General features: G+C 37.1%; 1 protein-coding gene across 1 annotated transcript in view; it reads left to right on the forward strand.

Annotated features, from left to right (window-relative positions):
• The window catches only part of LOC150082228 (electroneutral sodium bicarbonate exchanger 1-like), a 313,808-nt gene that overhangs the window by 81,853 nt on the left and 208,246 nt on the right, over positions 1-23,709 (forward strand). Inside the window, exons 6-7 of the mRNA XM_090380066.1 lie at positions 4,420-4,518; positions 20,118-20,197. Coding sequence (XP_090236192.1) covers positions 4,420-4,518; positions 20,118-20,197 — 179 coding nt within the window. The remainder of the gene's footprint in view (positions 1-4,419; positions 4,519-20,117; positions 20,198-23,709) is intronic.

The raw sequence follows: 23,709 nt of genomic DNA on the forward strand, positions 1-23,709 counted from the left end.
GAATTTCTGAGGAAACTAAAATTTTAATAAGCAAGACAGATATATTCGCAAGTTTGGATGTAATCTCGGTGTTCACAAACACACAGCACACCTCTAGATAAAATAACTATGGCACTACTGAAAGAATAGGAACCCACATCTCAGCGGAACACTCTGACCCACTCACAAGAGAAGATATCTTGAATATTAACAGCTTAAGCCTGCTTCATATATAAAGACAGCATATACAGACAGCACAAAGACTTGAGCATGGGGAACCTGCCTCTCACATATTAGCAGAAATGTAAATATAGGAATTTGTGATCACAGGTTTAGAAGAGTACAATCCAAATCCTACCTTATGGAGCCATGGAATTTTTGTTATATGGCCCTATATAGAAAGTAACCTGAACAATTTAAAACAGTATCTAAGTACAAAAGATCAACATATAAAATTTCATGTTAGAAATCAGAACAGTACAACACTATGACAGCAAACAGAAAACCAGTAGATGCTTGAAAACTGATAAACTTAAATTCTAACCATCCCATATCAGAAACAACTAACATTTTCAAATCCAAAACCCTAAGAGCACTCAGTATGTAGTCTACAACTACTGAATAAATTTAACTCACTAAACAACTTCTACACAACAACAGTTACTCTGAATGAATACTTTGTAGATAAAATCTCGCTCCACCAGAAATTGGCAGTATAAACCCAAGTGAAATTGCATTGCACATGTAAACATGGGACCATAAGTTTCAAAGCATCCCATATACTAAGCAACCTCTCCCCAGAAAACAAGAGAAGTTCTTGAATCATTTGATTTACAAACTTGAATCAAATGATCCAAGTGGTTCTTAATTGAATCAAATTTTCAAATCAAATTGAATAAAATGGTTCTTGATTGAAGGCAACCTCGGTAGAAACAGGAGAAAAGCAAGAGTGTCCTCTTTCTCCAGTGGCTAAGAAGGAAAATAACTACAGACAAATGTACATGCACCAATTAGAATGGTATCTTCAATGAACAGGAAAATAGATTGGAGGAACAGTAGATCAAATCCTTTGCAACAGAAAAGACAAAATCACATGACAAAAGGCAACCTACCATCTTGTACACAGATAGTCATTATTCAAACAACATTGTGAATGATAGCCATATGCTAAAAAGCCACTGAATAAGAAGCTAGTGACACAAAAAGATCATGTGCCCTTTACTTGGATTGCAGGGGATACATTTCAATGTAGTAATTTAAATCGCGTAATTCATATGCTTTACTATTTCAATCATATAGAGACCTTTTGTTTCAACTGAAAACCAAGGGCTGATTATTCAAACTCTGGGTTTGAGATTATGTTTAACTTAGAGATAGATGCCATTTATTGAGTTCTGTCTTTAAGTTGTTAATATCTTTTTAAATCACCAGAAAAGATAAATCCACTGCAAGCATTTTAAAATCTGAGACACACCTACAGGACATCTATTTTGTAGCTTTTTTTTTTTTTTTTTTTTTTAGCTACAAAACAGATGTAGCTTTTCACTAGCTGTCAGGTGGTCTCTGTTACAAAGCATATGCCAAATTGTGAATAATGTACTTGTATATTGTCTAAATGACAACTTTTACTTCCACTTAATCAAAATGGTTACTTTATTAAATTTCTTTTTATAAAACAAAGTTATTTAATAAACTTCCTACTTATTAAAACAGAATTTTTACTTCCATAAACTACATGACCGTTCACTTAGACAAATACTTTATTCACCATTTGGCATATGCTAATAGATATCACTTTCTGGCTGATGAGAAAAGTCAGTAAGCTTTGAAATAGCTGACTGGCAATATCTCAGATTTTAGTGTATAGCAGATTCATTTTTCTAGGGATGCTATACAATTTAAAAAGATATTTATGGATAATGGTGTCTGTCTGTCTCTAAGTTTAACTTATGCCAAAGCAGTAAGTTTTTGAAAAATTGGTCCTCTGTCTTCAGTGGGAGCAAGGCTGTTCTATTTATATGCCAGCATCACCACAAAGTCAGAAGACTTCACAAGTAATAATTTTTTGACATTTTTTTTGTAGTTATTTGTTATTTTTAGGAGCATTAGCAACTAAGGCCATATTGCTCCGGGGATATGCGGTGGTCATTCCCTGACCTTTCCACACCCTCCGTATTTGGTGGTTACGGGCTTGAACCCCGGTCTAATCAAGAAGCATGTGCTATGCACTGCCGCTCCTGCCCACCTGGCTACGGAGGCGCCCATTTTTTGACAAGAATAATCAGTATAGGCAACTCCCGTATAACACGGTACTTCTACAACACGGTTTCGCTCTAACACAATTGCAGCAATCCTCGAACAACACGGTACTGATATAATACGGTTTTGCTTTAATATGCTTAGAGAATTTCGGCAAACCTCGCATAACAGGGTATTTTTAAGCTTTTGTGCAGGGGAAACCCTGCTATTATGTTGGATGTAATTTTTTAACATTTACACTCTTTTTGAATCCCCGCTGTTGACTCGCTAGTGAAAAAAAATTATTGAGAAATCCCTGTATTTTATTTTGTTGGGAAATTCCCTTGTTGCATTCTGTGATATTGAACTTGTACTTGTTGAACTTGTGGAAAAATCTAGATTTCAAAGTTTTATTACTATTGAATAGCATGTCAGGCCATCCAAAAGATTTAAGTCATCCAAACGTTGAAGTTATGTTCCTACTGTCATGGTTGTACTGGGTTAATACAACTTCTTCCATTCAGCTATTAGATAAAAGCATTATATCCACCTTTAAAACTCATTACATCAGAAAATCGTTACAATGGATTTTGGAAAAATTTATTCCGAATCTATTGAAGTAATGGAGGCATAGAAACATTTCTCAATTGTGGACTGTATCAGAAGCATAGCTTTATCGCTGAAAGAAGTAAAAATTTAAAATCAATGTTAAATGTGTGTGGAAAAATGTATGGCCAGAGTCAGTTCATTCAGGGAATATGATTGAACCAGCAGAAAACGAAATCGGTGCGATAGTAGAACTTGCTAGGTCAGTAGGAGGGGAAGGTTTTGATGATATGACTACTGAAGCCCTCCTGGGTAGCACAGTTGATAGAATCGCCCTCCTCCCTACACTGGGTGGAAAAGACTTGAGTTTTAATCTAACATGGTTGAGTTGCTCGGGCGAGGGTAGCACGGTTTTTTCTCCCGGAAACTCTGGTTTTTTTGTCCAGCAAAACACAAAATTGACCTCAGGACACCCGCAGTTTATAGACAATATACACAGAGTAACATGGCCTTAGTTGCCGATGCTCCTAAAAAAATTAATAAAGATATGATTACTGAAGACGGTCAAAAATTACTGGTAGAAAAATAGGCTGGTGGGGTGGATTTGGTGCAAATGGCATCGGAGGTAAAATAAAATAAATTCAGATGATGATAGCGCAGATGAAAATTCTAAACTTCCAAATTTTACTCTAAAAAGCATAGGGGAAGGCATAAAGAGTTAGCGAGCAATTAGAATCTTATATTTTGAATGCAGATTCTTGAATGAAAGGAGCCCAAAATTCAAAAGGGAGCTTCAAAAATGCTTAGTTCCATATGATGAAATTCACAAAGATTTATCAAGCAAAAGCAAACAAACCTAGATTACTGATTTTTTTTAAAGAGAACAGAAGATGCATCAAATCTAGAATAGTGTATTTTTGTTAGCTTTTGGAATGTAATCCCCCCCCCCTTTGTACTTTTTCTTAGTCTCGTATAACACGGTTTCGCACAACACGATAGTTTATAGGAACATAATAACTGGGTTATATGAGGGTTACGTGTACTATATTTAGCAGTCATTGGGTTTGAATTGCAGTCAATTAAAATGCATGTACTTATTCTGTGCTGACCATGCAGCTGCATTAGTCATGATTGAAATTAAACATAGTAAAGTGTACAATTTTTATTTGATATCTGACCTTTGTTTTATTATTTCTGTAGTTGCCTTTGTGATCCATACCTACTTGAACATATACTTTATTCCATGATTATATATATGTGAAATTTGTGTGTTGTTTAGATTTTTTATCTAATTAAATTACAAAAATTATAGACTACACAGAAAAATTGCCAGCATGATTTCACATAGATGGATGGAGAGAGAGTGAGAGAGAGCATCTTTAATCTATGATTATTAGAAACTATATAATAATTTTTATTTATGTGATAATCTAAAAAACATGTACTTAAGCTTAATAATCGAAAAAACATTGTTCAGTATTATGCCATTTTGAAAAAAAAAATCAAAAAATCAAATCCGTATAAGTTGGAGAGATTTTTTTATATAAAAATTAATTTTACTATGGAATGCATAGCAATATATTGCTGTTCCCCTTAATTCTTATTAAAGGTGGAGGATGTATCATTTTTTATGCTTGGTCTTTGTCTGCCTCATAGATCATTCAGAGAGAGAGGGAGGGGGATCTCCTCTCTCTGCCCCTTTTACTCCAGCATCTGGTGATGGAAAACCTAATTTCAAGCTCTTCACTTTTAATGGTAAATGTTTTTAAATATATGTATAATTTTTAAAATTTAATCTCTTTTAGTTTGCTGGACTTAGTAGTGTTGTTGAGCATGGAAAGCATTGATTTAGTCTTTCCAGGCGCTGAGTTAATTATATTGATGAATGTGAACGAAGACTTCAGGACAGAATTAGAGGTTAAGTGAACTCATGCACAGAGAATATTGCATATCCTTCTTTTGAAGAATATTATTGGCAAAGAGCTATACTATCTTGATGCCAGTAATTTATTCTTAGCAATGCTTTCCAAGTTTAGCATTTTAAAGAATAACTGTAAGTTTACACATTTTGAATATTATTTGCTTTTAATTATATCCAAGCATACATATATCAGTAATAAAATCCATAATCATGTAATAGGATTGTCACTGGCAAGTGCTAAGAAGTGCTTTTGCATGTTTTGGCATGGAAAGCATTGATCAAATCAAAAATTAAGACTCAGTCATAACTCACATTTAACTAATAGATTAATAATCATATTATATTGTGCAAAAAGGATAGGTGGAATAGAACCAGGGCACGTCTGTCAGGGACAAAAGTAGATGATATAGAGCAGATATCATCTTTTAAGGACATGAAGGGTGATATTGTTGTACATGTTGGCTATAATGATATTAAAAAAGATCTGATGATTTACTTAACAAGTACAGGGCAATGTTTGGAAAAAGTCACAAGTTGGAATGAATTTTGAAAGTGTCTTTAATTCTGTCTGGACACGATAGGACGGAGTACAAGTTGAGAGCCTTTTCAGTCAGTTACAAGGCTCATTAGGTAGAGTTTTTTTTTCTCAGCATGGTCTGTGCTTTTTAACAGGAGAGAGTGTTTTTGCAGAGATGGGAGTACGCTTAAATAGAAGGGGTACAAGAATATTTTCTGGTTCTATCGAGACAGAATTAGGTGGGTTGAAAAACTGCTAGCTTCAAGAGATACAAAGACTAATAGATTAACTAGGGCCACAGGCAGAGATGAAAGTGATTACTAGACTGCTTCTATTGGATCAGACAGCAGCCTGGAAAACAAGGTGTCAGATATTTCAAGCTCTGCTGTGGCCCTAGTTAATCTATTAGTCTTTGTATCTCTTGAAGCTAGCAGTTTTTCAACCCACCTAATTCTGTCTTCAAATCATCAAATGCAGACATGGTAGAGATATTGGAATCGTGCTGTCACTCAGACATCAGAGATGCAGAATTGGAAAATGAGGAGTACAATGTGTACAGAAAAGACAGACAAGACAGAAGTGGGGAGGGGTTATGCTTTTAGTTAAGAAGCATATTAAATCTAAGCAGTGCATGCAGTCATTTATGTGTGACATAAGCACTGGGAAAACAAAAATGAGAGTAAGATGTGTTATAGGCCTAATGACAGTGATGAGCATGACAAATAAAAATGAAGAGAAATAGAGTTGGTCAGCAAATCAGAATGCCTTTTAATTGGAGATTTTAACTTTCCAGATATTGATGTGGAACATGTGGGTTTGGTCATTCACACTAGCAAGATTTTTTTTGTGGATTTATTGAATGACTGTTTTTCTACAGCAGCATATTAGAGATGCAAAAAGTGGAAGCAGTACTTTTGATCTGATTATCAGCAGCGAGTCTTCATGCATTAAGAATCTGCAGGTAAAAGATTCACTGGGTGGCAGTGATCAGTGTACTGATGTGGGATTTACTTAAAGACAACTATGGTGAAAGGTAAATGGAAGAGTTTCTTTGCTTTTTGTAAAGGAGACTACAGTGGTCTGGGATAGGTTTTAAATTCTATCCAGTAAGACCAACTGATGTTACCCACTGCAAATTCTAAATGGGAAGCATTCAGGAAAGTAATCATGAAAGCTACTAGACTTCATACCAACTAAGAAATACTGTTCAAACCTTAGAACTAAAATGGGTGTAAGATGAACTGATGAGACTTGACAGAAAAGAAAAAATCGTGGGATGAATATAAATTATCAGCATAAAGAACCCTGTGGTAGGAATAAACTAGTTTGTAATCAAGTCATAAAAGAGGTTAGACAAGATAAGTTAGATTATGAGAAGTCTCTGGCAAAGAAAAGCAGCAAAGACTTCTTTACTATAGTAACAGTAGAACGAAGGGTTTGAATCACATTAGTCCACTTGATGTCAGTGGTTTAAATGATGATGATCCTGCTCAGGTTGCTGACAAACTGAATAGGTATTTTGTATCTACATTCACATGTGAGTAATTCTTTAGAGAAGGAGATGCTACAAGTTAAAAAAAACCTCTGAGAGAGAGAGAGAGAGAGAGAGAGAGAGCGCGCATGCTCTGGTCGCAGAAGAGAACAGTTGGTGGATTTTTGGCTTCTGTAAAGAGAAGTATTTTTGATAGTTTTACCGTATTCTTCATTAATTAACTTGCTACATTACCTTTTACAAAGATATTAAAGAGGTTTAGTATCATTCGTTAGTTTCTTATTTTGAATTTAGCTAGTGATTTTTGGAAGTTATGACTTCCGATGTTGGTGCCAATATTGGTGAACTAGCCGCCATATTATAATCAATAAGAAATAGCGTAGCATATATATCACGAACTGATAACATAAGGTATAACGTAATATGAAGCACTGTATTAGGAATCTGTTAGCTTAGTATAGTATTATCAATTAATCAAAAATATTTAAAGATTTATTAATGTTATTAAATTTCATTTTTAATTAAACTGTATTTAAACGGAAATCATGACCCAGACTAGCGCTACAAAGCAAAAGTCACAGACTAGTGAGAGTGCTGTGACTTGGGGGTAGAAACGAAGGGGGTGATTCTCCAATGCATCAGTTTCAAAAAATATGTGAAATGTTTGCTGAACTTTCTAAATCAGGACATGATCTAGCCAAGGAGGATGTCTTTTTGTGTGCTAGATGACTAGAGTGTCAAGAAATTAGGTGCCAACTCAGAGTTCTGATGGGCATCTATAAGAGCTTGAGGTGTAGGGTAAATGCCCTCGAAGAAATTAATGAGGGCCTATCAAGCTCTCAGCTGCCCAGCTCAATTCCAGAGCTCACTCCCGTGCATCAGGCAACACAGAGACAATCTCCAAGGCAGAATGCACTGGTCCCACAGGAACTAGTTATTGTTGGTTACTCTATTGTCATGGAGACGGGGAATATACTATGCAAGAAGGATAGGTGGGACAGGACCAGGGTGTGTTTGCCAGGGGCAAAAGTTGCCGACGTCGTAAAGCAGATATCATCTTTTAAGGGCACAAAAGATGATATTGTTGTACTTGTTGGAACTAATGACATTAAGAGTAAAAGATATGCAGATTTACTCAACAAGTACAGGTCAGTGTCGAAAAAAAAGTTGCGGAGTTAGGGTTGAATGTAAAAGTATCTGAAATTCTGCCCAGACACGATAGGAGGGAATATATGATGAGAGCCTTGTCGATCAACTTGGCCCTGAAGAGATTGTGCAAAGCTCAAGGGGTAGAATTTTTTTTCAGCCTGGTCTGTGCTTGTTGACAGGAGAGACTGCTTGTACAGGGATGGGATACACTTAAATAGAAAGGGTGCAAGAATATTTGCCAAAGCTATCAAAGCAGAGTTGGATGGGTCAGAAAACTGCTAACTTTGGCGGGGGATACACACACTAAAAGGTTAACAGTGGCCGCAGGCAAAGGCAAAAGTGATTCTTGCACTGCTTCATTGGAATGAGCAGCAGCATGGAAAGCAAGGCAATGGAGATTTCCAGGACTGTTGGAAGTCATAGTGGAACAAATAAATACATGGGCTGTGTTAGGATAACTAAGAGTAGAAACAAGTGCATGTATACTTACATGTATACCAATGCTAGGAGTATAGTTAATAAATTTGATGAGCTTCAAGACATCAAAGGCAAATATTGTTGGGATATCAGATATGTGGTGTCACACAGATATAAGCAGTGCAGAATTGAAATTTGGGGAGTACAATGGGTACAGAAAGGATAGACAGGACAGGACAGAGAGGGAGGAGTGGTTATGCTGTTAGTTAAGAAACACATAAAATCTAAGGAAGTGCATCCAATTGATGTTGGTGGACAATGCAATGTTGAGTCTGTTTGGTGTGACATAAGCACTGGGAAATGAAAAATGAGAGTAGCTGTATGTCAGCATTAGCATTAGTACAGGCATATGATGCAAGAAAGCAAGCTTATGCACCATCAGCCAAGAAAAAAAAAATCCCTCCCATTTCATCCCTCCATTTGTTTCAAATGCCTGTCCAGCTCGGCCTTAAATTTATTTAGCCTGTGAATTTCCACAACAAAAGATAGAAGTCTGTTCCACCAATCAACTACCAGCTAGCTAAAGGCAAATTTCTGTACATATATTCTACAACTGTCTTGCCTCAATTTGAATCTATGCTTTCTCAGGTTCTTAATCTGAGCGAGAGGAAGAATCCTATCAGCATTCAGCTTGCTCAACCCATTCAAGGCCTTATGCACCATAATCAGATCGCCTCGTAGGTCCCAATCAACAGGTGCTGCAATTTGCAAAACTTGTAAAGAGCACCCCTTTGTCCCCCTCACCAAACTTGTTGCCCTTCTTTCTACTCGTTCTAGCAATTCTACACCCTTCCTAAAACGAGGCCTCCAGACCTGTACACAATACTCTAGGTGTGGCCTGACTATTGCCTTATACAACGGGATGATCACCTCCCTGTCTCTGCTAGCAAAATTCCTATATATCGTTGAAAAGACTCCATAACTTGCCCTGGCAGCCCGTCTGCACTGCTCAGCAAACTTCATATTTGACTGCACAACTTCCACCAGGTCTTTTTCACTTTCCACTTCGCTGAGTGTAGTACCACATAAGTGGTATGCTTCTCTTGGGTTATTGCTACTCATATGCAGTACTTTGCATTTGTCAATGTTAAAATTCAGTTGCCATTTCTCAGCTCATTTGTCCAACTTTTTCTAGATCCAGTTGAGTAGCACTCTGTCTTTACTGTCATAAACAACCCTGCCAACCTTTATATCATCTGCAAACTTGGACATTAGGCCTGATATACCTTCTTCAATATCAATTGATAAATACACAAAACAACAATGGGCCCAGCACTGAACCCTGGGGGTCTCCACTACTAACATTTGTTCATAAAGAGCAGTGTCCATTGATTACCACTCTCTGTCGTCTCCCACTTGACCATCGCTTTATCCATTGTAGCAACTTACCCTTAATGCCATACTGCTATTATCTGTAAAGCAGTCTTCCGTGTGCAACAGTATCAAAAGCTTTCCTGAAATCCAAGTATATGATATCAAAATTATTTTTGACAATCAGTTTCTTTGTGATCACATTATAGTATCCAATCAAATTGGTCAGACTAGACCTTTAAAAAACCTTTAACAGGTCAGACCTTTAACAAACCTATGTTGTGTCTTAACTATTACTGCAGTTTTGTCTAGATGATCCTGCATTGCTTCTCTAACCAGTGACTCCATTATTTTCCCTGGAACACAAGTTAAACTAACAGGTCTATAGTTTCTTGTCACCTTTTGAACCTCCTTTGTGAATTGGTGATACATTTGCACACCTCCAGTCCATGGGGACCTCCCCTGTGTCCAACAAAGTTCTCATAATTATGGCAAAGGGATTGCTTACTTCTTTTGCTGCCTCCTTTAATATAACTGGATTGATCCTGTCCACCCCAGGCACCTTCCTTATGTTAAACTTCAACAATTTCTCCTCCACTTTGTTCTCAGTTATTACAAAATCACTTAGCTCCCTGTTAGAGTTTTATAAACTTCTGGCATTCCCCTCATTCAATAACTCCTTATGTGTGAATGTAGATGCAAAATACTCATTCAGTTTATCAGCTACCTGAGCATGATCATCAATAGTCAACCCATCTATGTTAAGTGGTCCAATCTGATTCAACTCTTTCCTTCTAGAGTTTACATAAGTAAAGAACTCTTTGCTGTTTTTCTTTGCATCCTTTGCCAAAGATTTCTTGTAATCTGCCTTCGCCTGCCTAAACTCCTTTGTGAATTTTATTACAGACAAGCTTATATCTGCCATAGGCTTCTATGTCACTTGATAATTTATATGCATCCCATACATTTTTCTTCTCTGCCACGAGCCTCATTAATTCATCTGGCGTCCATTGAGGCCTGAACCTTGAACAGTATTTGTTGGAATGAAAAGCCTAGTAGCCTGCAAGATTAAGTCCCTTAAGGCTTCCCATTTAGAATTCAACAGTGGTAACATCATCAGTTGATCCCACTGTACAGAATTTAAAAACTGTCTGAGACTCCTGTAGTCACCTTTACAAAATAAAAAGCCCTTCCCTTTAGTTACATCTTTAAGTAATTCCCATATCAGTACATTGTGATGACTGTCACCCAGTGGTTCCTTTATCTGCAAATTCTTAATGCATGAATAATGACTGCTGATAAACAGATCAAGAGTATTACTCCCTCTGGTTGCTCCTTGAACATGCTACTGTAGAAAACAGTCATCCAATAAATCTAAAAAAGTTTTGCCAGTGTGAAAGTTACCAATGCACAAGTTCCAGTCAATACCTGCACAGTTAAAATCCCCCATTATAAGACATTCTGATTTACTGGCCCACTCTATTTCTCTGCACAATTGCTCATTATATTCATCAGATTCATTAGGCCTATAAAACACACCTGGACATTTTTCCCTATGTCACACCAAACAGACTCAGCATTGCATTGTCCACAACATCAATTGGATGCACTTCCTTAGATTTTTTGTTTTTCTTAACTAACACATAACCCTTCAGGTCCTGTCTATACTTTCTGTACACATTGTACTTCCTAAATTCTAATTCTGCACTGCTTATATCTGTGTGCCACCACGTCTCTGATATCCCAACAATATCTGCTTTGATATCTTGACTAGCACTTCAAGCTCATCAAATTTATTAACTATACTCCTAGCATTGGTGTACATGCAAGTATACATGCACCTGTTTCTACTCTTAGTTACCCTAACACCGCCCATGTACTTATTTGTTCCACTCTGACTCCCAGCAGTCCTGGAAATCTCCATAGCTTTGCTTTCCATGCTGCTGCTCATTCCAATAGATAAACTGCAAGAATCACTTTTGCCTCTGTGTGCGGCCACTGTTAACCTTTTAGTCTGTGTATTCCCCCCCCCCAAACTAGCAGTTTTCCAACCCACCTAACACTGCCTCAATAGCATCAGCAAATATTCTTGCACCCTTTCTATTTAAAGTGTACCCCATCCCTGTAGAAGCAATCTCTCCTGTCAAAAAGCACAGACCAGGCTGAAAAAAATTCTACCCCTTGAGCCTTGCATAATCTCTCCAGGGCTGAATTGATCGACAAGGCTCTCATCATATACTCCCTCCTATCGTCTGGGCAGAATTGCAGACACTTTCACATTCAACCCTAAATCGTGACTTTTTTCAACACTGACCTGTACTTTTGAGTAAATCTGCAGATCTTTTACTCTTAATGTCATCAGTTCCAATGTGTACAGCAATATCACCTTTTGTGTCCTTAATCTGCTCTACAACATCATCATCTTTTGCCCCTGGGAAACTACACTGGTCCTATTCCACCTATCCTTCAGACTCATTAGGTTATAGGCCTAAAGAATCTGATGAGCATAATGAGCAGAGAAATAGAGTGGGCCAGTAAATCAGAATGTCTTATAATTGGGGATTTTAACTTTACAGATATTGACTGGAACTTGTGGGTTGGTTACTTGCACACTAGCAAGAGTTTTTTGTATTTATTGGATGACATGTTTTCTACAGCAGCATGTTCGAGAGGCAACCAGAGGGAGTAATACTCTTGATGTGATTATCAGCAGTGATTATTCATGCATTAAGAAATTGCAGATAAAGGAACCACCAGGTGACAGTGATCACAATGTACTGATATGGGAATTACTTAAAGATGTAACTGCCATCAATTCTAAAGGGAAGGGCTTTTGCTTTCATAAAGGTGACTACAGGGGTCTCAGATAGTTTTTAAATTCTGTACAGTGGGATCAACTGATGATGTTACCAAGGTTGAATTCTAAATGGGAAGCCTTAAGGGACTTAATCTTGCAGGCTACTAGGCTTTTCATTCCAACTAAGAAATACTGTTCAAGGTTCAGGCCTAAATGGATGTCAGATGAATTAGTGAGGCTTGTGGCAGAGCAGAAAAATGTATGGGATGCATATAAATTATCAGGTGACGCAGAAGCCTATGGTAGATATAAGCTTGTCTGTAATCAAGTCCAAAGGAGGTTAGGCAGGCGAAGGCAGATTACGAGAAATCTTTGGCAAAGGATGCAAAGAGTTCTTTACTTATGTAAGCTCTACAAGGAGGAGGGGATGAATCAGATTGGTCCACTTAACATAGATGGGTTGACTGTTGATGATCATGCTCAGGTAGCTGATAAACTGAATGAGTATTTTGCATCTACATTCACACATGAGGAGTTGTCACTCGATCTTATTGCATTTGCCAGAGGTTTATCAAATTCTAACAGGGAGCTAAGTGATTTTGTAATAACTGAGAGCAGAATGGAGGAGAAATTATTGAATTTAAACATAAGGAAGACACCTAGGTTGGACGGGATCTATCCAGTTATATTAAAGGAGGCAGCAAAGGAAGTAAGCAAACCCTTTGCCATAGTTAATGAGAGCTTCCTTGGACTCAGGGGAGGTCCCCATGGACTGGAGGTATGCAAATGTATCACCAATTCACAAAGGAGGTTCAAAAGTTTAACCAGAGTAACTATAGACCTGTTTGTTTAACTTGTGTTCTGCTGAAAATAATGGAGTCACTGGTTAAAGAAGCATTGCAGGATCATCTAGACAAGACTGCAATAATAGTTAAAACACAGCATGGGTTTGTTAAAAGGAGGTCTTGTCTGACCAATTTGATTGGATACTATGATGTTGTCACAAAGGAACTGAATGTCAAAAATAATTTTGATATCATGTACTTGGATTTCAGGAAAGCTTTTGATACTGTTGCAAATGGAAGACTGCTGTACAAATTGGAGAGGTATGGCATTAAGGGTAAGTTGTTACAATGGATAAAGGGCTGGTTGAGTGAGAGACGACAGAGAGTGGTAATCAGTGGACACTTGTGGTTGACAGAGAGTGGTAATCAGTTGTCAAATGTTATTAGTTTAGTTCCTCAGGGTTCAATGCTGGGCCCATTGTTGTTCTGTGTATTTATCAATGATATTGATGAAGGTATATCAGGATTTATGTCCAAGTTTGCAGATGATACAAAGGTTGGCAGGGTTGTTAACGACAGTATGCTACTCCAACTGGATCTAGGTAAGTTGTGCAAATGAGCTGAGAAGTGGCAACTGAAGTTTAACATTGACAAATGCAAAGTACTGCATATGGGTAGCAGTAACTCAAGAGAAATGTACCAACGATGTGGTAAGCGAAAAGGACCTGGGTGTAATTGTGCAGTGAAATATGAAGTTTGCTGAGCAGTGCAGATCAGCTGCCAGGGCAGGTTGTGGAATCTTGTCAATGATATATAGGAATTTTGCTAGCAGGGACAGGGAGGTGATTATCCTATTGTACAAAGACAGTGGTCAGTCCACACCTAAAGTACTATGTACAGGTCTGGAGGCCTCGTTTTGGGAAGGATGTAAAGTTTCTAGAACGGATACAAAGAAGGGCAACAAGATTGGTGATGTGAACAATGGGTTGCTCTTACCAAGAAAGGCTTAAGTTCTGAAAATTGCAGTGCTTGGATAGTAGGCACCTGCGAGGTGATCTGATTGAGGTCTTGAATGGGTTGAGCAAGCTGAATGGTGATGGGATTCTTCCTCTTGCTCAGATTAGGAACCTGAGGGAGCATAGATTCAAAATGAGTAAAGACAGTTGTAGAATAGATGTGTGGAAATTTGCCTTTAGCCAACGGATAGTTGATTGGTGGAACAGGCTTCCATCTTTTGTTGCAAAAGTTGGTAGCCTAAGTAAATTTAAGGCTGAGCTGGACAGGCATTTGGAACGAATGGAGGGAGTGTTTTTTTTGGCTGGTGCCGCAACAGCTTGCTTTCTTGCATTGTATGCCTCTACTAATGCTAAATGATTTTGGGATTACTGAGGCGAAATTGGAAGAGAAATTGTTCACACTAAACAAAAAAGGCACCTGGGGAGAATGGGATCCACCCTGTTATATTAAAGGAGGCAGCACAGAAGGCAAGCAAATCCTTAGACGTAATTATGATAGCACCACCTTTGGATTTGGGGGAAGTGCCTGCGGACTGGAGATATAGGAATGTATTCCTAATTCACAAAAGGGGATCAGAAGGTGACATGAGTAATTATAGAACTGTTAGCTTAATTTCTGCTCTAGGGAAAATAATGGAGTCACTGTTTAAAGAAGTAATGCAGGACCATCTAGACATGAATGTAGTTACACTGTAGTCACAGCATGGATTTGTTAAGGGTGAAACAATCTTGTCTGACCAAATGGATTGGGTACTGTGGTGAAGTAACAAAGGAATTTGATATAATTTACAGTCACTTCTGGAACTGTGCAGGTATAACATGATTTCGTCTGCGAATAACACCAGGTGAACACAAAACCCAGCACCAAACTGAACATAGCAACCTGCACAGCAATACATGCAAGTTTACGAAGCTTAAAAAATGTCAAATGTGTGAGAGCTATATTTCCCATTTACTGTAGTTCTGTTGGTCATAGACACGCTGTTGTCATTCACTATTCACAAGATAACAGGTGCATATTGTAGGCCAATTCACTTTTTCAGCAGCTCACATTTTTCTGTTCAAACAGAAATTTTGTGAGTCGAGATTGTGCAAGCGGAGGAGCACATTTCTGGAGGTCACTACCATAAAACAATTTGCAATTCATGGTTTATTGGGCATTCCTGTTAGTGCAACCTAATTATAAACTGGTATTAAACTTGATCTTATTGCATTTGTGATAATACTGATAGCTGGAATTCTGTGGGTTTTTACATTATTATTGTGAAATGTGTTTCCCCTTCATTGAAATCGCATAAAAAATATAAATAAATTTTCAGAACCTTCCCTTCATTCCTATCTATTTTTTAAGCTTCGTACTTTTTACTCTGAATTTCACTTGTGCAATTTGTGCATGCTGTATTTGTCGTTATTAATTGTTTGTTGTTTTTAACTGTTTTAAATTTTACAATCCAAAAAAAAAAAAAAAAAAAGTCAGTGAACAGAAATATCAAATAGTATGTACAGTCGATTCCGGTTAATTGGGACAGATCACTTTGACCCAATTAAGCGAAATTTTAATGAGCTGAAAAGCTCATTCTAACGGAGGCAAAAAGGTATGAATAAAATAAAGGGAATGTGGTATTTAAAGAAAGCATTGTATTTAAGTTATATTGGTACAAACATTTATTTAAAAATAACTAAAGCTAAAAGCAAACAAAATGTACATATGTAAAATGAAGATAGTACAGAATAATGTCAGTGTCAAGCAAAGGTTACACATTACTTAAGGGTTCTTACTTTGAAAAAATTATGAAATGTACCCTGACGTGTTCTCTTTATGGACTGCAATTGAACAAAGTCGGCGCAGATATCTAATGCTGATAAAGGACTACCTTCATTGCCTTCCTGCATGAAATAACATCTCAATTCAGCAATATATTTCCTGGCATCCTTGTTAGTTACTCGCTTAGGTATATCATTGTCATCATTTTCTTGGCCTTCTGGTGTCTCTGAGTGTTTTGCTTCAATTTGTTCAATAATCATTTCCTCACAATCTTTATTTTCATTGTGGCATTGAAGGTTATTGTCAGTTGTTAAAAATTATTCACAATTTTGGACCTGTTGCAGTTCCAAAGCCATTTCATTTTCTGTACAGCTTATCGCGTCTGAATCACAATTAGTCGTGAAACCACATTTAGCAAACAATTCCGAATTGTTTTGCTGCTTATTCCTCGCCAGCTATTGGCGATAAATTGTACAGCTTCTAACACTGAAACTTTTGCACTAACCTCTATTGATTTCGAAGATGATGTCAGCAGATTTTCCTCAATTGCTTCAAGGATGTGATTAACCAGGTCTTCAAATTTTTTATAATTCCTGCATCCATAGGCTGTATCAGGAATGTGGTGTTAGGAGGTAAAAATTCCAGTTCAATATTTTTTAAACCAGCTACATTACAGTGGCCGTGCAGTTGTCCAATATCAACAGAGTTTTTTTTTTCTGGACTTTCGTTGCGTCCCGGTTCATTACCCATTGTGTAAAAATATATGTGGTCATCCATGCCTTCTTATTGGCATAATTCGAAAGTGGCAAATTGCCTATTGTAAGCCCCTTGAGACAATGAGGTTTAGCACTTTTACCAATAACCAGAAGTTTGAGTTTATCATTTCCTAACATGTTTGAGCAGCATAATGTTGTTACACGATCCATTGCTTTCTTTGAACTGGACAGTTATGTGTTGATAGCTGAGGGAATCATCTGGCGTAGCACGATAATACAGGCGTTTCATTGGCATTGTAAATGTCATCCCCACTAAATTTTTTAAGCAACTCTGGCAGTTTTTCAGATTTCCATTGCTCAGCACTGTCCTTCTCGCCATGTGCTTTTTTGTAACTAATGTCATGTCTGTACTTCCATCGTGACAACCAACCATCCGTCGCTTTGAAATTTACGTGACCTAGCTTTTTGGCCAACTCTTCTGACTTCATTTTTAGCATAGGGTCGCTTACGTGCACTCCTTGTTTAGATACAGTGGTAAACCATTGATTCAAAGCATCCTCGACGTCTGGATCTTTGCCTTCCCTCTTTTGCTTATGAGAGGTTTTCTTTAAATCCACGTGCAATGCCCACTCCTCTAAGTTTTTCTTATTGCTGTAGCAGTCGTGAAATTGTAGATTTTGGTACCTTTATTATCTCTGCTAGATGACGATGACTGATGTTAGGAGGTTGACTTTTTATCTTGTCAAGAATAGAGATTTTTTTTTTTTTTTTTTCCTGAAAGCAACAAATCTTTATGCAGCATCTTGACAGGGGTCTTAAATGTACTGAAAAAAAGGTGGGGGGGGGGGGTTCAGTGCACTACAAACAGTGCACTGGAATGTGTACCAAACAGTGCACCAAAATCAGTGCACTGTTTGGTACAGTTTTTAATCTATTCTAACCCACAAGATGTATACATATGTACCTAGTGTGATCGTAAACAACTGCAAGCAAAATTTCTTCTGAATCCGATTACTGCGACACAGAACAAACATAAAACAACCACTGTACAGCAGGACTTCGCAATAACTGACTCAGCTGCTGCCCTCATGATCTCTTTGTTACGAACCATCTAAATTAGTTTATTGTTCAATCATGACCTTCATTGCCCGAATTAAGCGGCGAGTTGGCCCAAATAAGTGGAACAAATTCAGGCTAAATATTTGTTTTGTTTCTGTTCTTCATATTTTGCCCCAAATAAGCGGCTGCTCTGATTAACCGGTGCCCCAATTAACCGGAATGCACTGTATATATTACGGTGCTACATTTAGTGTAATATATATTTATTTATTAGAAATTTAAGATGTTTAAACCTGTGTTAACAATTTTATTGGGTTTCTAACTTTTTTTAGTGTTTTTCTTACCAGACTGAACATTTTTTTTTTTTTTTTTTTTTTTTTTTTTTTTCCCCCAGTACTCTGTCCCTGTTCCTATTTTTCACATAAGCCCTGTTGTTTTTAATGTGCAAAATACCATAACTTGGAGATTTTTAGGAACACATGTACCATGTTATAGCAGAACTGACTGTACTTAATATACTTAATTTTAGGAAAGTATTTTGATACTGTTGCACATAAAAGATTGCTACAAATTGGAGCTATGTGGCATTAAGGGCAAGTTACTGTTATGTGTAAAGGGATAGTTGAATGATAGAAGACTGAGTGGTTATGGATGCTGCTCTGCTCTTCATGAATTAATTGTTATTACTGGAGTCCCCAGAGTTCAGTGCTGGATCCATTGTTGCTTTCTATATTTATTAATGATATTGATAATCAGGATTAATGTTTAAATTTGTCTAAAAAGCTCTATTCAGCACACTAAGCCAAACATTCTGATTTCTTGCCAGTCTACACAGACGGCTCGAAGTTGGAATCATGTGTGGGATCTGCTTCTGGCTTTCTGGACACCACTATATCAGAGCAGATTCTCTCTGAATGCAGCATATTTACTACAGAGCTGAACTCTATAGAGTTAGCCTTGGATCACATTAGTAAATGCCAAAACCAATCGTTCTTTTTATATTCTGATTCTTTGAGCACCTTACAGGCTCTACTGTCAGTGAGATATAATCCCCACCAAGTTCTGTCCCAAGTCCAGCAAAAGATCCGCTCTCCCCATGAACACAAATACTATATCCGTTGGCGCACTATGGCCATAGATGCCGATGCACCTAAAAAATTCCCAAACAAACAAACTATATCTGCTTCTGTTAGATGCCCAGCCACATTGGGATTAAGGGAAATGATTTGGCTGACACTGCAGCCAAATCAGCAATTTCCAGTAATAATTGCTGCCTGTCAATGCCCTATACAGACTACAGGCAAATAATACACTAAAAGATTCACTTCCGGTGGCAGGATTTATGAAATATAGAGACTACAAATAAATTACATTAGATAAAAGCCTGTAATTGAACTGTGGCAGTCTAGTCTGTGCAGGAATTGCAAAGAGAAAGTTGTTCTTTCTTGGACCCACATAGAACACAATCATCTGACACATTCCTGTTTGCTGAGGGCTGATGACCCTCCTATATTTGAGTCCTGTGATACAGTTTTGTCACTGAGACATATTTTAATTGAGTACCCAGGTTTTATTGGGGTGCATTTTACTGCTTCATGCAGAATTTGGTGAATTTCCACCTTATTCATATGCAACTAATCAGCCATCATTGGAGGAAGTTTGGACTACAACATGCCACTTTCATATATTTTAAAACATTCTGAACAACTATCTCTTGCCACAATTTCTAAAATTTTGCAAATCTGTCCTCATTTCAAGAGGTTGATGGATGCCCACTTCTTGGGTCATTGTGAACATCCATCTTCCAACTATCATTCAAACACACTGGTGTGACTTAATTCATCACCATAAACAGTTTTTAACATTTCATACATTTCTGTTGCAGTTTTTCCCAGTTTAAAGCAAAATTTGATATTTGTTTGTTGTTTCATTGCAAAATCATGAGATGGGTGACATTAATGCTACTAATAAAACTGGTCAGCATACTGGACAATCTCTGTACCGCCATCTGTTGGAGGAAGTTTGAACTACAACATATCACTTTTGTTTATTTTCAGACTTGTCAAACATGACCACAACAGCACAAGTCTGGCAACTTTCTTGTGCAGCAATAAAGTTGCCAGACATAACAGTGTTATGTATTTATTAAAAACACAGCTAGTGTATTTGTAATATTCAGTTTTTCTTATGTTCATTGCGTAACATTTTGGTCACTATCTATGATTAATTCTATTTTATACTACAAGTTGCATAAAATTCAATTTTATACAACTTGTAGTACATTCTTATTTGGTTTTTAGTAGGTTATATTTATTCTTTTTTTTTTTTCTTTTATTTTTTTCCTTGCAGGATCATCTGTAAACGCTAGTGATGAAAATATTCCAGAAAACTCAAGCTCAAATTCATTGCATTCTGCAGAAAATATACGTGTAAGTTAGTGGTAGTAAAGTGGCAAATTATATTAAACTAAGTAATTTGATAGTATATAACAGAGCTATGATGCTCAATATGTTCTACATTGATATCAATATTTGTAGCAGAATAAGAGAAATTTACCTTAATGTGATACGTAGAACACTTCTGTGTGATACTCTACAGAAATTAAAACGAATAAAGATTGAAACAAAATGATTACAATAAAAAATCAGTTGAAAACAATTCAAAAATTAATTAAAGTTTAACATAAATTTTGGAAAACAGTTTTCCTTCCTGAAGCAGACAGTGCTTTTCGACCATATGTCATGATCACAGGAATGGAAATTACGGAGTGTGTGAGCTTGAATCTTAAATAGAGAGATTATTTGTCCTTGTGCATGCACGTGAAAGGTCACAATTATGTCTTCGCACATGCGCACAAAAGACCCTGAATCGGAGATTAGATATGGATGGTGAATGTTAATAGAATTCTCTAAATGTTCTATAAATGGGAAGAATTCTATTGATTGCTGTCCATATCTAATCTCCAATTCATGATCTTTTGCGTGCATGTACAAAGACAAATAATAGCAGCCTTTCACTTGCATGCACAAGAACAAATACTCTCTATTTAAGATTCAAGTTCACACACTCTGTAATTTGTATTCCTGTAATCACAATATACAGTCGAAAAGCACAGTCTGCTTCAGGTAGGAAAATTGGTTTTAAAAATTTACATTAAACTTTAATTAATTTTTTTTAAATTGTTGTTTGAATTGTTTTCAATTGATTTTTTTCTGTAATCATTTTGCATTAATATTTTATTCGTTTTAATTTCTGGAGAGTATCATACGGAAGTGTTCAATGTAGCATATTGAGGTAAATTTTTCTTCTCCTACAAATAAACTAAGTAATATTTTTCCCCCTTTGACATTTCATGATGTCTAGGTAATACAAATACAGCCACTCCCTGGCTTATGTAATACTCAACTTACAGAAATTCAACTCTACGTAAGTTTTTGCTGGCTGGTGCAAATTTAAAAAAAATCGTGGGAACGTATTTTGCATCCCGTAGGAACAAATGGAGGTATCATGAAAATATCATATAATGTTAACCCAATAACACCATTTTTTTTTTGGGAATTTGTTCCAAGACCTTGGAAGTTGAAATTTTTGCTATATAACTAAGCTATTTATCTCTCTAAAAGGTCATTTTTATAATGGAAATTGCACTAACACTTTCATTGTTATCATATGTTTCGTTATAAGAATCAATTTTTAATGCATTTGCGATATTTTTCTAAAACACGTTTCTGGAGGTCACAAACATAAAACAATAAAAGCAATTTGCACTTTCCGGTTTATTGGGCTTTTCTTTTAGTGCAATCTATTACAAATTGGTAGTAAACTCCATCTTATTGCATTTATGATAATACCGATAACTGGAATTCTGTGGGCTTTTATGTTATGGTATTATGGTGAAATGAGTTCCCCTTCACTGAAATCTTCAATCATATAAAAAACATAAATAAATTTTCCAACCAACTCTCCTGGTCCAACGCGCTAATAATTCTTTGGGAAGGCGATATCAATTTTACAAAACATGTGATGTAATGTATGTTGTAATGTTGACTATATACACTTTGTTTTTTCTTTTTGTTGTATATCTCCCTGTAGCGAGCAAGGGCATCTTGAATAGTTCTGTACACATTTGAATATCTTTCAACATTTGGATCCATTTCTTCCAACGTCTGCATTCCCTTATTAATTATGGCAAATGACTCTGCCATCTTTTTCGCTGAAAACTTTCTTCCAGGCTCTGGTGTATCTTCTACATTTTCTCTCTCTTTAACGTTTTGTAGTTTCAGCTCATCATTAGTTAACTCTTCTTCTGTATTTTCGACAAACTGCTCCACATTGTTTGCATCTACTTCCAATTACAGTTGCTCTCCAAGTTCTACAACTTCGTTACTAATCTGGGTAATGATAGATATAAGTTGATCTGTAACCAAGTTACAAAGGAGGTTAGGCAGGCGAAGGCAGATTACGAGAAATCTTTGGCAAAGGATGCAAAGAAAACAGCAAAGAGTTCTTTACTTATGTAAACTCTAGAAGGAAAGGGATGAATCAGATTGGTCCACTTGATATGGATGGTTCAACTGTTGATGTTCCTACTCAGGTAGCTAACAAACTAAATGAATAGTTTGCATCGGCATTCATATATGAGAAGTTATTCAGCGAGGAAAATGCCAGAGGTGTATTCAACTCTGGCAGTAAGCTAGATAATCTTGTAATAACTGAGAGTAAAGTGGAGAAGAAATTATTGAAAATAAACACAAGAAAGGCACCTGGGGTGGATGGAATCTATCCAGTTATATTAAAGGAGGCAGCAAAGGAAGTTAAGCAAACCCTTAGCCATAATTACAAGAGCTTCCTTGGACTCAGGGGAGGTACCCATAGACTGGAGATGTGCAAATGTAACCCCAATTCACAAAGGAGGATCAAAGGCTGACACAAGTAATTATAGACCTGTGAGTCTAACTTCTGGTCCAGGAAAATTAATGGAGGCACTGGTTAAAGAAGCACTGCAGGATCATCTAGACAAGACTTCAGTTATAGCTCGGACACAGCATGGTTTTGTTAAGGGAAAGTCTTGCCTGACCAATTTGATTGGATACTATGATGCAGTCACAAAAGAACTGGATGCAGGGAATAACTTTGATATTATATACTTGGATCTTAGAAAAGTTTTGATACTGTTGCACATGGAAGACTACTGCACAAATTGGAGCAGTGTAGCATTGGAGGCAAATTTCTGCTATGGATAAAGGTGTGGTTGAGTGGGAGAAGACAGAGTGGTAATAAATGGACACTTGCTCATCGTGGACTAATGTTATTAGTGGAGTCCCTCAGGGTTCAGTGTTGGGTCCATTGTTTTCTGTATTTATAAATAATATTGATGATGGTATATCAAGCTTAATGTCCAAGTTTGCAGACAATAAAAAGGTTGGCAGGGTTGTTAAGGACCCTACCGGCGCTATGCTGCTGCAACAGGATCTGGAAAGGTTGAGCAGATGGGCTGAGAGGTGGCAAATGAAGTTTAACATCGACAAATGTAAAGTAGTGCATATGGGAAACAGCAACCCCAGAGCAACATATCAACTCTGTGGTACTACATTGAGAGTGGTAGAGAATGAAAAGGACTTGGGGGTAATTGTGCAGGCAGATATGAAGTTCTCTGAGCAGTGTAGACGGGCTGCAAGAGTAGCTCATGGTGTCTTGTCAATGATATACAGGAATTTTTCTAGCAGGGATAAGGAGGTGATTATTCCCTTGTATAAGGCAATGGTCAGGCCACACTTTGAGTACTGTATACAGGTCTGGAGACCTCATTTCAAGAAGGATGTAGAGATGCTGGAACGAGTACAGAGAAGGGCAACAAGATTAGTCAATGGAACAAAGGGTTGATCTTATGAAGAAAGGCTTAAGTTTTGCAAATTACAGTGTCTGGAGACTAGGCACCAGC

The sequence above is a fragment of the Mastigoproctus giganteus genome, chromosome 8 (genome assembly GCF_048544385.1).
Source record: "Mastigoproctus giganteus isolate SK-2022 chromosome 8, ASM4854438v1, whole genome shotgun sequence".
In the NCBI taxonomy this organism is placed as follows: Eukaryota; Metazoa; Arthropoda; class Arachnida; order Uropygi; family Thelyphonidae; genus Mastigoproctus; species Mastigoproctus giganteus.